Genomic DNA, 18,741 nt, shown 5'->3' with positions numbered 1-18,741 from the left:
TGCCTGATGGAGTTCAGGAAACAGTGTCGAATCTCCTGGAACTGGAGTTAGGACAGTTGTTAGCCAACACGTGAGTGCTGGAAACTGAACCGGGTCCTCTACAAGAGCAACAGGGACTCTTAACTGCTGAGCTGTCACTCCAGCCGCTAATTTTATTTTTATCTATTCGTATGCGTGGGTAGGTGGGCGACAAGGCGTGCATGTGAGTGCAGTGCCTACAGAGGCCAGAAGGGGGCATCTGAGTCTCTGGAATTCTGCTCAGGAATGCGTGGCCTTTGGAACAAGTTGGAGTCATGAGAGTCAGTGGCTCTTTACTAACCACGGCTAGAGGCCCAAAGAAGCTGATGTTTGTAAACGGAACAGATCCTCCACCACTGGAGTCCATTGGAGCCCATTTCCAGTTTCCCGTCAGTGCCTCTGACGACGGGCTCAAAGCCTAGCTTGGTAGAGACAACCCACAGCCCCAGCAGCTGAGTATGCAGTGAGAGTAGTCATCTGAAGCCAGCTGAGCTCCAAAGAGACGTGCTGGACAGGGAGGTGGCTCAGTCATTAAAGTACCATACAAGCATGAGGATCTGAGTTCCAATCCCCATCACCTATATAAAATAGAAGGCATGGCAGTCGGTGTCTATAATGCAGTGCTTGGGAGGCAGAGGTAGGAGTATCCAGGGGGCTTGCTTGTCAGCCACACTGGCTGAATTGAAAAAAAGAGACCCTGACTTAGGGATTAAAAGAAGTAAAAAAGAAAAAAAAAAAAAAAACAGGTAAAGAACAATTGATGAAGATATTAAGGTTGACCTCTGCCCTAACACACACACACTTTTCTGAAATTGAGGTGACACCTCCTCAGAGACGTCTGTCAGGATTGCTCTGGTGCCCTACCCCCCCCCCACACACACACACAGCCTCCCTCTTTTTCCCTCCTCCTTAGTATTTACAACTTTCTCCAACTGCCTTCTTTTTCCTGGATTCTTTGTTCATGATCCCTCTCTCGGTGTGAATGGAAAGTTCTAAGACGACAGAAAACGAGTTGGTCTTGTTCTAGTGGAGTGGCTGACCTGCACGGGCAGTGGACTGGATGGATGGAGAGATGATGGGTGGGTGGATGATGGATGGATGAATGCACGCACGCGGTTCCTTTCTGCGTTGCTGCCTCTCTGGGGCCGCGCCTGGCCGCGGTGAGGACTCTGCGGGGCCGGGAGGCGGCGTGGGCGTCGCCGCGGGGAGGAGGCCGGCGCGTCCCTCCTCTGGGAGCGCGGCGGCAGCGAGAGCAGTGCGCACTGCAGGGCCGAGTCCCCGCCCGGAGCCAGCGCCGCGCCTCGCGGCCCCCACGCACGGCGCGGCCCGGCGGGGGCGCAGGAGACCCGCGGCCGGGACAGGGGCCGGTCCCACACTCACGCGGCCGCTGCAGCTCCGCGACACTCGCTCCGCGTGCCGTCACCCGGCCTGGCCCGCTCGGGACGCCTCTGCATTGCGCGGGTGAGTACAGTACCGCGCTCAGGGACGAAGGGCGGGATCGCTGTTCCCGGGGACCCCGCAGACAAGAGTGGAATCGAGACCCGGCCGCCGCCGGCAGACCCCCTTTCGGAATCTCTCTGAGTCTCTGGGCCTCAGTTTCCCCTCATGTTCCAGGTGAGTGGGGTGCGGGGCGCAGTGACTGAAGTTGGCAACTCCCGCGCGCGGGACAAGTGCAGGACGCGGCCGTGTCTCTGCGTTTGGTTAGATGCCTGGCCTCGGAGGAGGCTCGTCGTGAATCTCGGATCCCACCCAAAAGGAACCCAGGGACAAGCTGATGCCCCAGGGCCGGGTTGATGGGATGGCTGAGGAGCAAGGCAAACCGCTCGACCTGGGGGCCGGTGGCCCAGCCTCCTCCTGCCGATTTTCTTTTGAAAAGTCTTCATGATCCTGCAGTGGTCCAGCTTAGGACGCTGAAGTTGGAGCTGAAACTTAACACAACTTTCCATCAGAACACTTAGACTGGATTTCGTAGTAAGGGGAGAGCGCGCAGTCTGGAGTTATTTTAGCCAGGCAGCTGTGGACTGGCCCTAGCTGCTTCAATGCTTTTCAAATAGCTCTCAAGCTCAAGGAGTATTAGGGAAGCGTGACTGGGAGAAGTATCCCACCGCTAAAGCTTCAACGCGCTTGGCCCAGCAGTTAAAGGCGAGCCTTTCTTGCAAGGTTCATAGTGTCCCAAAGCCTATCCCTGGCTCACACTTGACAGCCCTCACTCATTGCCTACGGAAAAGCAAGGCAAATCTCCTATCGGCTGTCCTTTCTCTCTCTTCCCTCCACCACACAACCTTTAATAACTTTAAAAAAACAATACAACGCGAGTATACAAGTTACCCGCTCCAAGGAAATTATAACTGGGGACAATGGTTTGGAGCCGAGTCTATTAATTCCACAGGCCCTTGATGCTCTGGTGAAATTCCTATTACCAGAGTACAGGTTAACAGACACATCAACACTTGGCAGTGTGTTAGACCCCAACACGCACAGACTTTTCAAAATAATCCTTCTCAAGGAGTCACTCCGCAGTTTTACTCAAGAAATGCAATTTCCCTCCAGCATAGGCCCCCTCAAGCCTAGTATTTCCTTGTCATTAGACATCTTCAAACTGGGGGAAATTAACAAGATATTTACATAAGAAATGATAATGTTTTGAATCTTTTGTGATGAAGCATAATATTGAGTGTGTGTTTGAAACTTGGGATTTTGCAGCTGTAGATAAACCAATTTGGATCTGTGAGAAACTAAGGTTTGTGTGTGTGTGTGTGTGTGTGTGTGTGTGAAGTCGTTTTTAGATTCCAAAGCCCCTTAGTATCTTAGTTCACAACTTGATAAACTGTTTTATCTTAAAATAATTGGTTATTTCTCCCCGGGTTTTAAAGAGCTTGCATAGCGCTGCGCCTGCATGTATAAAAATAAGGCACAAACACATAAGTTGTTTTTTTTCTAGTATCAGATAGGTAAACAATGTGAAATAAAGATGAAAAGATTTGTGCTCTGATATATATATATATTTAATATATATATTAAAAAGCAGCTGTTTTAATGTCCTAAGTTCCAGCATCTTTCCACAACTTTTGTGTTGGGTTAGACACCCCGTAAAGAGATGTGATTTGTGGACAGGATTATCGTTTGGAGAGGGGGAACCACCCATAGCACACTTCTTTCAAAACACCCTGCTGCCTTAAGTTGATCGTAAGAGATTTTGAGTCTTGTTCCAGATGGATAAACTGATAAAATGCTAGCTGCCGTGGGGAGAGCAGAAAAGCCGGCAGTAAAACGGGGCTGTGATGTAGCTGCGCACTTTCAGGATTGGGCTGAATACGTTGTGGAGACGCTAACAGTTTTCAAAAATGTATACACGGTCCAGACATGTCCACTTAAGATGTCTTTTGGTTCCCCCAAGACAAGATGACTCCATCCCTGACAAAGAAGAAACATTTCCTTATTTTTCAGCACGTTCCCAAAGATAACTTGTGCAGGGCGCAGGAGACCAGAACTTAACGGCCATACGACTGTCACCAGCTCAAGCCAAGCTCAGGGCAAGAACTCTTTCTCTGCCCCCCCCCGTGCCCCACCCCCCACCCCCCACACAATGTGTGCTGACTGTCCTCAGCTGCGGTTCCCCTTTCGAAACTCATTAAGCCAGCAATAAACTTCTCATGTAGTAAAAGCCTAGGCTATCACTGAGCGGGAGTGGGGTTCCGGGCGATCACAGCAGATGTGTTTCTGGCTGCAGAGACAGCCGATGGCTGTCAGAAAAAGAAGGGAGGGGAAAGGTCTTGCTCAGTTGAGCTAGCTGCTGAAGCCCCTGCATCTAAGAGGCTAGATGGGAGCTGGAACTGGAGCCGGGACTGCTCCTTGCTGGGCAGGCCCTCCTGCCCGTAAAGGATGCTTAGGGCACAGGGGAAAGCCTAACTCTCAGAAAATATCCACAGACTTGAGGTGTGTGCTCTGTGTGTGTGTGTGTGTGTGTGTGTGTGTGTGTGTGTGCTGTGTGTGTGTGGAGGGGTGCACATACAAAGACTAGGAAAAAGGACCTGCTTCCTGTCACATAGCCAGAGATATTTACCTGCCTCTCACCTGGGCACCAGATACAAAGGAAGACTGTGGGGCCTGACAGAAATTCCTTAAGGGAGAGAATTGTCTGCCCAGAGGCTTCTGAACAGGAAGGATTGCTTAGTTCTGTGGCCCTCCTGATCTTGGGGTTTCAGGAAGCGTGGCTGAGAGTCATTACCAGACGCCACACTTTCTGCCGGCCACCAAGACTGGGTTCTGCTGTGGGCAGGAAACATTTGTCTTGCTATTTGTTCTGAATAAGGAGTTGGAGGCGTTTGCCCAGAAGGAATCCTTTTCGGAGGCTTAACCCGGGAGTAGAGAAAACATGGCCTGTTGACAGAAAACTAACTCTCTCTCTCTCTCTCTCTCTCTCTCTCTCTCTCTCTTTTTCCTCGTTCAGTCCCAACACTCTTCCTAATTCCAGAATCACAGTTTGTGTGAGCAGCTCCCTTCCCCCTCAGCATCTGAGGCTGTGCAAGAGTCCCAAACACACCATACACACACACAAAGGAACTTCTGGTAGGAAAACCATTAGTGGAGAATTTGCTACTTGGTTGTCTTAACTGGTCTAGTGGTGTTTGCCTTCTAATCCAGGGAGGGGACACCTTCCACTGGGGACTAATACTTGTAATTTGGGGTAGGAAAGTACCTGCCTGGCGCACCTAGAGCTGACGGGAGCTACACAGTTTTACATGCGTGTTCTCCGTTTGCTTCTCACTGGCTTTCATGGCTGTGAATGCTGATGCTGTTTTCTCCACTTATAGACTACACTTAAGATTCACTTATGGAAACACACATTGTTAAAAAACGAAAAAAACGAAACAAAACAGAAAACAAGAAAAACAAATACAACTGCTACCACACATCCAGGACTTGAACACAGAGGACATCCATCAACTCATCTCATCGGTCCTTAGACTAGTTCTTCACGCCAGTCCTTAGGGTGTTATTATTCATAGCCCAGCCTTATTAAAGGGGAAACTGAGTCACAGAGCAGATGACTCACATAGGCCGCAGATGAAGTGCAGATGAAACCCAAGTCTTCAGTTCCCAGTGGGTGGGTGCCTCACCCATGTCCTTCGAAAACCCTGCTCTCCCTCCCCTTGGAGGGTGACAAGCAGTTTGGATGACTCTGAACATGCACAGAACAAATTATCTCCGTTATTTTAAATAGAAGAGAAGTCATATTCCATATTTAGAAGGCAGGAATAGAAACCTTGGGAGTCATATTTAGCAGTTTGGGTCTGGTTCTGTCAAGGAAAATGGCTGTTTATTTACGAGGGCTAATTTGATTTGTCCCTTTTATATTAACACTGAGCAGTTCTGTTCCTAAAACAAGTCAATAAACTTACCGGCAGAGGGAAGGCCCTAAGCCTTACGGTAGGCACAGCTCAGGTCCGCTTTACCAGAAGGAGCTGCATTGTATTACTACGAGTGGGAGCTGGCCTGGGGTTCAATTATAAACATTTGGAAGACAAAGTAATTTGGAACAGGTGGTCCTGAGAGTCGGGTGACAGAAGCGGTTCATCTTGGCCACTTAGGCTGTCGAGGGATGCCACCAGTGGCCTGAACGTGGGGACACGGGCTTGTGGTTCATAGGACCTAAGAGGTGCATACTTGGAAAGAAAGCCGAGGATGGAACGCAGGGTTGCCGCGCACCGTCCTGCTGAAAGCAGGGCCTCGGCCTCACAGCCACTCTCCTCTGGCAATTACAGCTCTTCCAGCAGGGATTTTCCAGCTCCTGGTGTTTTGATATGTGAATTCGTAGTCTCGAATCTATGCAGAAATTTAAGACAGAAATGCCAGTGCAAAATAATGCCAATTTAAACATCTTTTAAAATGTGTGAAGAATTTAACAGAGGTTAAGAACTATTTTGTCATTTGCCATCTATATAGCATCGTGCCTGTATCATCAAGTGTGTCGTCGGCTTCCAACTTCCCCCTTCTGTCTGAATATCTAGGAAAATTAACTTTTCAAGTCTGTGTATTCACAGACATAACTGAAATGAACATATCTGCTTACGTTCACTCACTCGGGAAGCAGCCAGCTCTTGGGGATTTTATAATTGAAGGAAAAATGATAAAAATCGACATGCCCCTCCCCTCCCCCCAAAGAATGAGGAACCGGACGGTCCAACGCCTACTCCTGCATGTGTGGCAACACACTTTTCCTTGTGTCCTCTGAAGGCGGGGCTCCGTCTCTTTTCTCTTTATCTCCTAAGCATTGTTTTTCAGAAGTAAAATATATCATGTATTAACCAGTAGGCATTTTAATTTGGGAAAGAAAAGTCATGGCAGAAGCAAGAGGGTCTGTTTCGGCCATTATTGTTCCTGCATTGTGAATACTTTGGGTTTCGTGGTACGACGTGAGTGTGCCAAGAAAAAAAAAACACAGCAGGAAACTATGCGAAAACATACACACTTCTGTTTAAGAAATGGGAAAAACACAGGCAGGTTCTGCATGGTAATTGCTTTAACGTGAGTTTTAAATGGCATTGTTTGACTTAAGTCGACAAAGTCCCTTCTTAGCTAATTCTCACATAAGAGGTCACCAATCTTGCACCTTGAAGAGGCTCTGAGAGACAGACTTCTTCGTTCAGGTGCAAACGCTCCTCATTTTGGAGTGTTACAGACCTTTAAATTTTTAAAAAGGTTACTTAGATATCGATTTTATTTTCTTGACCCAAAATGAGAAAACACGGGGAATTCTCAATAGCTTTTTACAGGCTGCTATTATGAGAAGGGAAGCCAAACCAACATGTATTAGATCATGGGCTTGAAGTACATAAATAAACGCACTGAAGGTCACCAAAACAGGACAAAACCACCAGCACTCGTTTCCTGGGCCAAGTCCGAATTCCTGCCTGTTAGACGTGTTTGGTTGAATTGGACACAGAAGAGGGGGCGTTCTGCTCCTAACTTGATCTGGTCCTCCGAGGGCTCGCAAAGACATCTTGTGGTAAACCGAGACAGAGGCTGGAATGGCGGGCTCCTCCAGAACTTTCTCTTTCACCTTTCTAGAGAAAAACAGAGTTCAGGGTCCATATGTCACTACTGATACCTCCTCCTGATGTTCAGGTCTCTGGGAGTCAGAGGTTAAGAACGCCCTGTGGTCTCCTGGTCAATTTCTTTGCCTCTTATTCCCCATCTCACGATCACTTTGTGGTTGAAATATTAATAGTTTTTCACGGTCCTTTGGTTTTTGTTTCATTTCTTTACTTTCTTTGTTTCTGTGTTTTTTTTTTAAATGTGGGTGCATAGCGTGAAGCCAAGCCTTTTGCTCTCATTAACCACCGGCTCCCTGAAGCACACACACAGTGTGTCTGTCTGCACGTCCCTAATCTTAGTACCAACCCAGTTGCTGGTGGGCATTCCACAATGGAGTTAACCCTCTTCTGAGAGAAAGAAAAGGTGTCAGCCCATAGAGGTTGTTTGCCTTTGTGGGTGTGTATTATTTGCACAAATGGCCACTTTTGTTTTGGAATGTTCTAGCACCACATCTCTCTCCAGCAAAGGCCTGCGTTCCCTGCTTAGTTGGGAAGTGGGGAGGCGGGGATCGTGTACTTCTGGCCTTCCCTGCCACTGGGAAGGCGAGGGGGCTGAGGAGGACAGCTCTGCTAGGACAGACGGCTCAACAAGTCGTGACTTGTGCCTGTGTTGTCAGCAGAGTTTTGGTCCCATCCAGCCGTGACAAAGAGTGAAGCCTGGGAGATTATTCACCTCCGGTCTGTGAGGATCCTGAGCTCTGGGTGCCCTCCTCTTGCTGAAGAGACCGAACCCCTCCCCCAGAAGCTAATGGCTGGGGTGTAGAGGGAAGGGGGAGGGACGACGGGGGTGTGGGGGGTGATGTCTTCATCTCACAGATGTCTAAAATGCGTGGAATGTCTCCACGTTGCTCAGGCACCGCAAGAAAGACAGACTGGTACAGGGATGTCGATGCAGACTCAGGGAGGGTGTCTAGTGGTTTGATCCAGGGTGGGGTGTTTTCTGACCTCTGGGACTCTCGGGGTAACTTTTAAGAACTTGATTTGGAAAGTTTGTCTGCCTTTTATATTTTTATTTCAGTGAATTAATTTTCGGTGTCTTTGTTTTTGAAAAAAGAAATGTTTCCCGTGCAAGGGTTGTTGGCAACATGCAATGCCCCTGTTTATTGAGAATGTGCTGTGTGCCAGCCGCTACACTTAGGAAATACTTTGCTTTGTCTCTGGATGAAGTAGGCTGTTATTATCTCCATTTTACAGATGTGGAAATGGAATGTTGGGGCGGCGGGGGGGGGGGGTAAAGTCGTGTGGTCAGGATCCTATAGCCTATGTCAGAGCAGGATTACATCCAGTTCTGATCCCAAGCCCCTAGAATAGGCAGCTTTCACATCGGCCCTTGGGATGCAGACTTTAACATCAGTCCTGTTTGTATTGCCTTATGGGTATTCACAGAGGGTCAGAATAGGAGGAAGAGGAGGATGCCTGCCTCGAATCTGCCCTTGTGGAAGCATAGGCATGTTTGGAGCTACGGGCTGTTGCAGCGGGTCTGCAACTCTACAGCTGGCCGTCCCCAACCCTGCAGGCTGTCTCAGTCCTGGTATAATAACATCAGTGTTACTATAGGGACTGTGCAGCCCACGGAGCCTGAAACACTGACTGTGGCCCTTTAGAGCAAAATACATTGACCCCTGACCCCTGACCCCTGACCCCTGGCAGTATGACAAGATAAATTCCATTGACAAGATAGAGTGTGCGTTGAACATTTGATAAGCCATTCCAAAGAAATGCTGTGTTTCCCGGTGCTTTCATTCTTATCCATTCTTCAGTGAAACACCTGTGTCTGTGATCAGAGAGACCCACAAGAACAGGACTCCAGTGCCCTTGAACTGTCTCCCTGCCTTAGCCCTGTTGATCCTTGAGTAGACAGAGGGTGTTGCCGTGACTTCCAGCCCTTTCCAGAGCTTTCTATAGCTCCCACGGCAGGATGAGGGTTCAAGCAACTTTGCAGATGCTCACCTCAAGAAGCCCAGCTCAGCACCAACTTCTGTGTCCCAAGATGCATTGTGCATCATGGGACATTCTGGTACCCTGACGGTTGCTCTCTGCTTCCTTGGAAAATGGTGCAGGGTAGAAAGAATCAGCTCTTCCCAACTGGAAGCCTTACTGGGAACCCTGGGCTGCTAGGGTTGAAGCTGTCACTTGGCATTTGTCCATCTGTCTGTACGTGTCTGTGCCTCAGTGTCCCCATCTGCACAGCAAGGATTATAGCGCGCCTTTCTGCGGAGAATAATAAGAAAGTGTTTGTAGCAGCAATGGGCAGCGCATGAGTGATGACCAAGACAAGTCCTGCTATGATCACGCTTTCCAAGCGGCCTAAGGCTAATGGTGTAGCTCTTTGTGCCTCAGTTTCTCAGTTTGTAAAACCGGGCATGGTAATGATAATAAGGATTTTGCCGTTGGCTGCGGTGAAAATTTAAAGACGTCACCTGTGAGAGTTTTGGCTTTGTGGTCCCGCTCGTCTGCGTTTAACACCCAGCTGTAAAGACGGCAGACAATTGCACACCAGGCCAGTGCGGTGCCTGGAAACTGCAGGTCCATGTGCAGAAAGCGTGGGCTGTGGCTGAGCGCCCCAGACTCAGACGGAGCTGGTGTGAATCTTGGCCACTCACAGTGCCCTAGGTGCCCTTGTACTGCCACCTCCGGGCACAGCTGCTGTTCCTGGAAAGACCGCTCACATGAAATGAGGTGGCATGCATTCACGGGGCGTTTGGCACATAGTAAGCACTCAATAAATGGTAGTTTGTATTATTATCGCCCCCACTGCTCGCTGTACCCCCATCCCCAAGTAAGCATGGATCATGGATAAAGCTTAATTTGAAAATAAAAGAACACATTTTTAAACTGCCAAATAGACTTAAAATAATATTCATTAAACAAAATTAAAATATTCTATTAAAGCCAGACTTTGGGCTCAAACCAAATTTTTATAACCCAAGCTTAAAGGCCAGGGAGTCCCCCAGCCACAATGGGGACATTGTGATTGAACCTGAGACTTCAACACAGCTATTGAATGTCTTTGAAATGCATGTTTTCCCATTTAAATGAAAGGGAAGTCACAGGAAGGGAAAAAAAAAATACAAGGTTCTTGCTCAGCAAACCTTAAGGAGCTAAAAAAGAAAAACAAAAGATTTTCTCCCTAATGCCAAAGACTCACAGTGAGTCCCTGGGGTTCACTGGCTAGCTAGTGCCACAGCCATGACCCTCTGAGGTGCCACCTTGGAATGACCCAGATCTGATCTGAACTAACGTCATCTCAACCATGTTCTCTCCATAGGGAGTTCTTACGTTGTTGACAGACATGCCCTGGGTTCAAAGCCTAGCTTTGCCTCAGTTTCCCCATTGACAGCATGTTAACCTGCAGGTTACGGGGGGCTGTGATAAGGATGACTTAGGGTGGTTACTTTCATGTTTTGCTTTCCTTAGAGTGTGAGCTATCCCCAGACTTTGAGAAGTTAAGAATGAAATCACGCGGGTATTAAAGGTTGAAATCATCACAGTGTTCAGAAAGGGATGAGGGGTGAGGATAGTAGATTTAAAACCTCACCGAGATTTTAGGTGCCATGCACTTTCACAAGGCTTTTAATCCTTTTCCAGAGGACCTGGGTTCAGTTCCCAACACCCAGGAGGCTCACAAATGCCTGTTTCTCCATCTCCTCTGGGGTGGGGGATATGCTGCCCTCTTCTGTCCTCCATAGGTACTGCATGCACAGGATGCTTATATTTACAAGCAAAAGTTCTTACACAATTAAAACAAGAGCAAAACCCCCAAGCCCAAAACCCTTGTGTTACAGGTGTGTCTGTGTGAGAGACTGAGACTGATGGCAGGTTCTCTATGATAAACCAGTGGGGCCTCTGTGGCCCTTACCCTGTCCTTTCACTGAGAACCTGTCGTTTTTTTCTTTTAAAAGTTTTTCTTTTATTTTTGAGATTTTGATGTATTTTTATCACTTCCCTCTTCCCTTTCCTCTCTCCAAACCCTTCCGCATACTCCTCCTTGCTGTTTCTAATTTATGGCCTCTTTTTTTTACATTAATTTGTTAAGTGTATGTGTTCCTAAACATATAAATGCAACCTGCTCAAGCTGTATAATGTCCCTTGTGTGTATGTTTTCAGGGCTGGCCACTAGGTATTGCACAGCCAGTTTCTGAGCTCTTCCCTGGGAAAGACTTCTCCCTCCTTCAGCCTTCCTTGGTCGATGACAGTTATTTGTCCAGGGCTGAGGTCTTGAGAACTTCCCCATCCACATCATGTGAGAATTAGTATATGTGTATATATATATATATATATATATATATATATATATATACACACACACACACATGTATGCATGTATGTGTGTGTTATGAGTAGATAGATAGATAGATAGATAGATAGATAGATAGATAGATAGATTGATAGATGATGGATAGATAGATAGATAGATAGATGATGGATAGATAGATAGATGATGGATAGATAGACAGACAGACAGACAGACAGACAGACAGACAGACAGATAGAGCAGGTAAAGAGAGGAGCCTAAGTGGGCTATGAGAACCTCCAGGCAGAACTCTGAGAACATGTGCCCACCAGGAGGGACCTCCTCCTCAAACTAGGCAGGCCCAGTGCTATGTCTCTGAAATGGGGCCCTATTGGGGCAGCAGCTGACTTCCCCCCATCACCTACTTGCTGTGTGACTTTGGGCAGATCCTAGGAATCCTCAGAACCTTGGTATGTTTGCCAGCTCATGAGACAGATAACTTCCGTGTCAGATATATTATAAGGACTTCAATTAAATAATGTCACAGGAGGACTGAGGAGGTGGCTTAGTTGGTAAAATGCTCATCTTACAAGAATGAGGACCCAAGTTTGACTCCAGAACCCACACAAAGTATGGTAATGCGCATTTATAATCTCAGAGCTTTAGAGGGGCTCCCTGACCAGAGAGAGCCTACCTTACTTGGTGAGAACCAAGCCAACGAGAGACTCTGTCCCCAAAATGAGGTAAATAGCTTCTGACCCACAAGACCGAGTTTGGCCTCTGGCCTTTACACATACATGCACAGTGAAGTCACACAAACACACATGCACCTGCACATGCATACACACACGGGTACAAACACACACACATACACATCATAAGCCTGTCTTACAATTTAAAATTTGAATCTGGTAATAGATCTGTCCCCAGAAGAATTCAACAAAAGAGGGTGAAAGTTTAAGTTATTTGTCCTGGACATACCCCACTGCTTCTCAGGTAACTACAGTCTCTAGATTGGAAACATTTTGGAAGAATCTATGAGTCTTCTTTTTGAGGGAGGTGTGCACCCTCCCATAGTAGCTTAAACAGTCAGGGACATTTCTCTCTTTAGCCCTTAGAAACCATAGAAAAAATTTAAGGCGAACGGGCTCCAAAGTTTTTACTGCTTATCATAGACAGTTTAGAATGGTTTAAAACCCAAGCCCATAAACTAATTAACAGCAAAACTGGGTGTGTGCGTGTAGCTGAATCCTGGAGGGAAGTTGTGACGCGTGCGTCTGAGACCCCTTTATTTAAAACGCAAATTTTTAGATGGATATGGTGACTTGTGTTTGCGATCCCAGTCACTCAGAAGCTGAGGCAGGAGGATTGCCATGAGTTCCAGGCTATCCTGGGCTACAGATTGGGGCTCTGTCTCAACAGAACCAAAAAGAAAAAAAAGACAGGAAAGGAGGAGGGAAGCAAGGAAAGAAATACTTTAAGCCAGGCATGGTGGAATATGGAATACTTGGGAAGCAGAGGCAGGAAGCGTCAATTCTGAGGCTAGCCTAGGCTCTATAGCAAGACCCTGTCTCAAAAACTAAAATAAAATACAACACCAAAATATTTTATTCCTAAACTCTCCTCAAATAACAAGACTCTTGTACAGCGAGACCTGGTGCTCTGCACTGTCTTCAGGGGCAGAAGATGAGAGGAGTGAGGTTTCTGGGGTTGTCAGTCATGGCTGTCTAGATCTGCCCTCAAAGACGGATCTTGGCTGATCGAGCAGCTGCATGCTACATGTATGCGTTTGTGTGCGGCCCAGCTTGGACACATACAGAGGTGACCGCAGTAGTCTGGGCATTCCCTCTGCATGGTCCAGTCCTGAATAATGGCAGACAAACGTCTCTCTTCCTCAGCACAACTGCCCCTGTTATAGATGAGCAAAGGACAGTGAGCGTATAGAAGCCACTCAGGTTCACAAGAGAAGGGGTCAAGCCAGGCTTTTCTGTGGGGCTGGATCTAGAGGTATGTCTCCTGATTACTACACTGTCCAGCCTCTAGCACCCCAGAAAGAATCCAGCTCCCTCCCATTCCCCCTCACTTAACTGTGTCATTGATTAACTAGACACAGGCGTGCAAAGGAGGTAAAGGTTCCTTAGTTGCAGCTTTGGAGTTTACAAAAATTAAATTCCATTTGTGTGTGGGGGAGAGGCGCACTGCAGAAGTCTGAGGACAGTTTGTGGGAGCTGGTTCTTACCCTCTACCATGTGCATTTTAGGGGTTGGACTTGGGTTCATCTTTTACCCATTTTTACCTATCAATCCTCATTTGTGCTCTCTCCTGGCCTCGAGCACAGCATACTGTGGGTGAGGATGGGCGAGCTGGGGTCAGACGCTGTCTAGCTCAGCCACGCATGGGGTAATCTAGAGGAACGCAGCATCGGGTGGTTTAGTTGCTGCGCGAACGCTGTGTGCTTCTACACAAATCTATGCTGTACAGTTGCTGCATTCGATCCAGATGCTGACAGTCTACATGATGGCCAAGACTACTCTGGTGTGCGTAGCACCCCACGTTACTGTATAGAGGCAGGACACGGTCCAACGACTCTGTGAAGCAGTAGAAGCCGATCCACGGGTGTTGACAGGTGGTTTACTGTCTTGGTCGAGTCTGATGTGCTGTGAGTAACTGGGTGCGCTGTGTTTACTCTGAGGGCGCCATGGGATAGTTTATGGCAGTGCCAGCCACCCAAACATGACCACATGCGCTGCGATGATTCAAGGGCCGTGACATCACCCTGCAAAGTGAATCTTTCAGCTCCATTGCCATCTTACAGGACCGCTGCTGCGTATGTGGTCTGTCATGGAAGGACGCATTGCTGTGACTGCACCGACTGGTCTCACAGCCCTGGGCTCATGGAACCCCTCCCAGCCTCAGCTCCCTTCTCAATGAAGGGATGGGAATGGAGGTCACGGATGTGACCTGCTCCAGGAGGCACCTGACCCACACAAGTTGTTGAAAGCTGTTTATTCCTTGCTAGGAAACAGGATTCAGCCACTGGAATCCTAGCTTTCTGTTGGACATAAGTGTTCCTGGGCGCACTGGGGGTAAAGAGAGGGAAAGGGCTGGGGGCACAGGTATGACCTGTAAAGGAGCTCCGATTTTAGGACTGCTTGGAGGTCAATTCCCAAAACACTTGCTTCTAGCTCTCGCTACCCTGCCTGAGAGGTTCCTGGGGTCTTCTATGGGAGCCTGAGAGTCATAGCCCCTGAGGATTAGAGCTGCGATAGGAAAGGGAGGCCAGTGAGGGCTTAGCCCTCCTGTGCAGCCAGAGTGAAGATCCCAGCCCTGTCTCCAAGAACCCTGGGTTTGTGGGTCAAATCTGGAGAACATAAAGACCCTGGAGCCACCAGATCACAGCAGTCGCTGGCGCTTGTTAAGGATTTTTTGTTTTGATTTCTTGTCCTTTGCTTTCTCTTGTCGAAATTGTTTTCCTCCAGCAGTTTCGCCTTGTTTCTAATGAACAGGCAATCAGCTGCTTCTTCCCTTCCCCAGCCCCCAGCCCATCCCTACTGAATAGAAATCGAACTCATCCATACATTCCAAAGCATTGAGTACCTACTGTGTACCAGGCTCTTCTCCAGAGGAAGATACCATCAAGAGTGAAAAAGCCCAGGGACTGGAGGTGGCTCGGCCAGTAAAATACTCAGCGTGTAAGTGTAAGGACCTGAGTGTGAATACATAGCATTTAGGTAAAAAGCTAGGTGGAAGCTTAAGTATCTGTAATCTCAGCTCTGGGAGGCAGAGAAGGAATCCCAGAGCTCGCTGGCACAGCCAGTCTAGCCAATCAGTGAGCCAGCTCAGACAGTGAGCGACCCTGTCTTTAAAAAGGTGGAGGCAGTGGTGGCACACACCTTTAATCCCAGCACTTGGGAGACAGAGGCAGGCAGATTTCCATGAGTTTGAGGCCAGCCTAGTCTACAGAGAGAGTTCTGGGACAGGCTCCAAAGCTACAGAGAAACCCTGTTGAGAGAGAGAGAGAGAGAGAGAGAGAGAGAGAGAGAGAGAGAGAGGAAGTAGAAAGAGAGAGAGAGTAAAGAAACGCTTGAGGAAGACACTGGTTGTCAATCTGGTCTCCATGTGCACACATGTACCCACACAGGGATATACACACATGCTAACACATGTGTGTATGCACACACACACACAGGCACACACACACAGGCACACACACAGGAACACACACAGGGATATACACACATGCTAACACATGCGTGCACGCACACACACACAGGCACACACACACAAGCACACACACACACAGGCACACACACAGGGATATACACGCATGCTCACACATGCGTGCGCACACACACACACACGCATGCACGTGCACAAGCTCCCCCTCACGGAGTATGCCCATTAGTCCAGGATCAGGCTCCGGTTACCAGGTGTCTTGGTTTTCCAAAAGATACAGCAATCTTGATTTTTGTGAGAAAGTTCCTGTGTTTCAAATCTGAGTGAGGAACCCCTTTGGGCTCCTCGCACATCTTGGGCATCTCATTTCGGCCAACAGACCCTAAGCCTCTCCCTTCCCCATGACTTTTTTCTTTTGACTAAATCCTGACCAGAAGAGATGCCAAGAGTCGCTGAATGTTGTTTCCAGGAAAAAGCAGGACTCAGGCCTCCCGGGGTCTGGCCGAGAGTTTTCCAAGGAGCAGTCTCTCCCCGGTTTTATGTGTTTCTCAGGAGTTTCCCTGATCATGGCTCATCATTGAGAACAGTGTGCTAGTCCAAGTCTATCCCCTGAGTTCTTATTCGATTCAAGAGGAGGATGGTTATGTCATCTGGGTTGATGTGAGTCGTAAGATGTCTGCAGGTCTCATAAGTGGTCATCAGTCACTGATTAGAACAGCAAGGAGGCCTGGCGGTGGTGGCGCACGCCTTTAATCCCAGCACTTGGGAGGCAGAGGCAGGCGGATCTCTGTGAGTTCGAGACCAGCCTGGTCTACAAGAGCTAGTTCCAGGACAGGCTCCAAAACCACAGAGAAACCCTGTCTCGAAAAACCAAAAAAAAAAAAAAAAAAAAAAAAGAACAGCAAGGAACTTGTGCTGCCCGGTGTGGGAACAGGACCCGTGAGGATTCCACACAAGAAGGAAGGTTGATGGTCCGGGTGGGAGTGGGTGGCGTGGTCAGGGATATGCTGGAGCTTTTAAAGATGTCTTGATGCCCAGGCTGGTAGTTAAATCATTATCTTTCTTCCTCCCTCCAAAAGTCGCATTGAGCAAAACCCTAACCCATAGGACCCTTAGCTGTTGAGATTGTTCGGACGTAAGTTGTAGGAGGAGGACGTGGGCCTGCTTTTCGCCCCGGCCACCCGGCTCCCGGCCACCCGGCTAACTTAACCCACGAAATAACAACACAGAAATTGTATTAATTAAATTACTGCCTGGCCCATTAGCTCTAGCCTCTCGTGGGCTAACTCTCACATCTTGACTAACCCATTTCTATTTATCTGTATCGCCTCTTGACTGTGGCTTACCGGCATGAGTCTAACCAGCGTCTGTCTTGGGCAGGAGAATCATGGCATCTGCCACACTTCCCTTCTTCCCAGCATTCTGTTCTGTCTACTCTGACCACTTAAGGGCTGCCCTATCAAAAGGCCAAGGCAGTCGCTTTATTCAACCAATGAAAGCAACACATCCTACACCATAAGTGATGGATAGCTTTTGAATTGGCCCACATGGACCGACCTGGGAAATGAGACATCCTGAAGGATTCCCAGCACCCATGTAAAACTGGGCATGGAGGTGCAGGTCTGTACCCCAGTGCTCCTATGACAAGATAGGAGATGAAAACAGGAGTGCCCCTGGAAGCTTGCGGCCAGTTGGATCATGCAGTGGTGAACAAGAGTGGCAGGTCTCAGACAAGGAGGAAAGCAAGGACCAACCCTCTAGGTTGTTCTCTGGTTTTCACACACATGCTATGGCATGTGCGTGTTTGCAGTTACATACATGAACACACAGAGACACTGCCTTAGTTAGGGTTTCCATTGCTGTGAAGGGACACCATGACCACAGCAACTCTTATGAAGGAAAACATTTAATTGGGACTGGCTTATAGTTTCAGAGATTTAGTCCATTTTCATTATGATGGCGACGCCAGCGTGCAGGCAGACATGGTGAGGGAGAAAGAACTGAGAGTTTTAGCTCTTGATCTGCAGGCACTAGAAAGAGATTGTCACACTGGGTGTAGTTTGAGCATATATGAAAGCTCAAAGCCAGCGTCCACAGTGACACACTTCCTACATCAAGGCCACACCTACTCTACCTCCTAATAGTGCCATTTCCTGTGGGCCAAGCACTCAAACACAAGAGTCTGTTAGGGCCATTCCTATTCAGACCACCACAGTCACAAATACAAATAAAAACCAAAGTGGGAAATGACTCAGTATGGCCAGGCCCAGCACCAAAGGGAGATGCGGGACAGACTTCCATCCCTCCATCTCTGGTATTCCTTCCTTCCTTCCTTCCTTCCTTCCTTCCTTCCTTCCTTCCTTCCTTCCTTCCATGAATGTTCTTCCTAGAATGTTCTAGAAGGAATTTGGCATGGACAAGAGAGTCAATCTTTTTTTTAAAGGATCCTTAAAGCCCTTCTTAACATTTAGCTTTGCCCCTTTCAAAATCTGGGCCCTGCAACAAGGTTGCAGAATGGGGTGCAGGCGGTGCTGAAGCTTCTGAGAGGATGGGCAGAGGGACCAAGTGGCCTAGAGTGAATGTTCCCCCAGATGGTCTCAATAGGTTGCCCTCTATGTCCTCCCTGCTCAAAATCAAGTCTGTTAATGAAAACTGGCTGGGCAGGGTGGGTGCAGATAAGGAAGGTGGCCGCTGCCGTGGAACGCTGGGAACCGACTTTCTGAAAACCCAGGGCTCTGACTGGATGCTATGCCTTTTCTGGTGTGAATCTTCCCATTCTGATTGATGCCTAGTGACAAAAGGCTTAACTGCCCCCCATACAGAGCAGGCTGCTTGGCAAAGAGAGGTTCCTTCAGTGCTGAGGCGGAAGGGCACATACAAGACTCGGAGTGGGTTGTAACTGGTACATTCTGGAATAGCCAGGAACTTGCTAGAGCAAGCAGAGCCAGGATGTCAGGAAGACAGAGACATTCCAGGCCCCTTCTGATTCTTGGCTTATGCTCTGGGCAAGGTGGGAGCCACTGTAGAGCTCTGAGCAGGTCAGGGACAGTGAGATCTGGCTACCCTGGGAAGAGAACGAGGGGACAGTGGGTGGATCAGGAGATCTCAGAGGCTTCACAAAGTGTGACTCGGTGGGCCGGTCACCAGAAAAACGGAGAAGTGCCTTGGAGAGTGTGATTCCAAACCAACTGCCAGGATGTCCAGATGTCCAGCCAT

At 48.3% G+C, this 18,741-nt stretch overlaps 1 protein-coding gene across 2 annotated transcripts in view; it reads left to right on the top strand.

Moving 5' to 3' along the window:
* The first annotated feature begins 1,116 nt into the window (after positions 1-1,116).
* Eya2 (EYA transcriptional coactivator and phosphatase 2) overlaps positions 1,117-18,741 on the top strand; it is a 153,001-nt gene continuing 135,376 nt past the window's right edge. Inside the window, exon 1 of one of the 2 annotated variants that reach the window (XM_057780604.1) lies at positions 1,117-1,479. In XM_057780604.1, the coding sequence (XP_057636587.1) occupies positions 1,121-1,479 (359 nt within the window). In that variant the 5' untranslated portion in view covers positions 1,117-1,120. Of the gene's footprint in view, positions 1,633-18,741 lie in introns of both variants that reach the window. The other variant, XM_057780605.1, reaches the window with a different exon arrangement.

The sequence above is a fragment of the Chionomys nivalis genome, chromosome 9 (genome assembly GCF_950005125.1).
Source record: "Chionomys nivalis chromosome 9, mChiNiv1.1, whole genome shotgun sequence".
NCBI classification, from domain to species: Eukaryota; Metazoa; Chordata; class Mammalia; order Rodentia; family Cricetidae; genus Chionomys; species Chionomys nivalis.
This window is presented reverse-complemented; position numbering and strand designations above follow the sequence as displayed.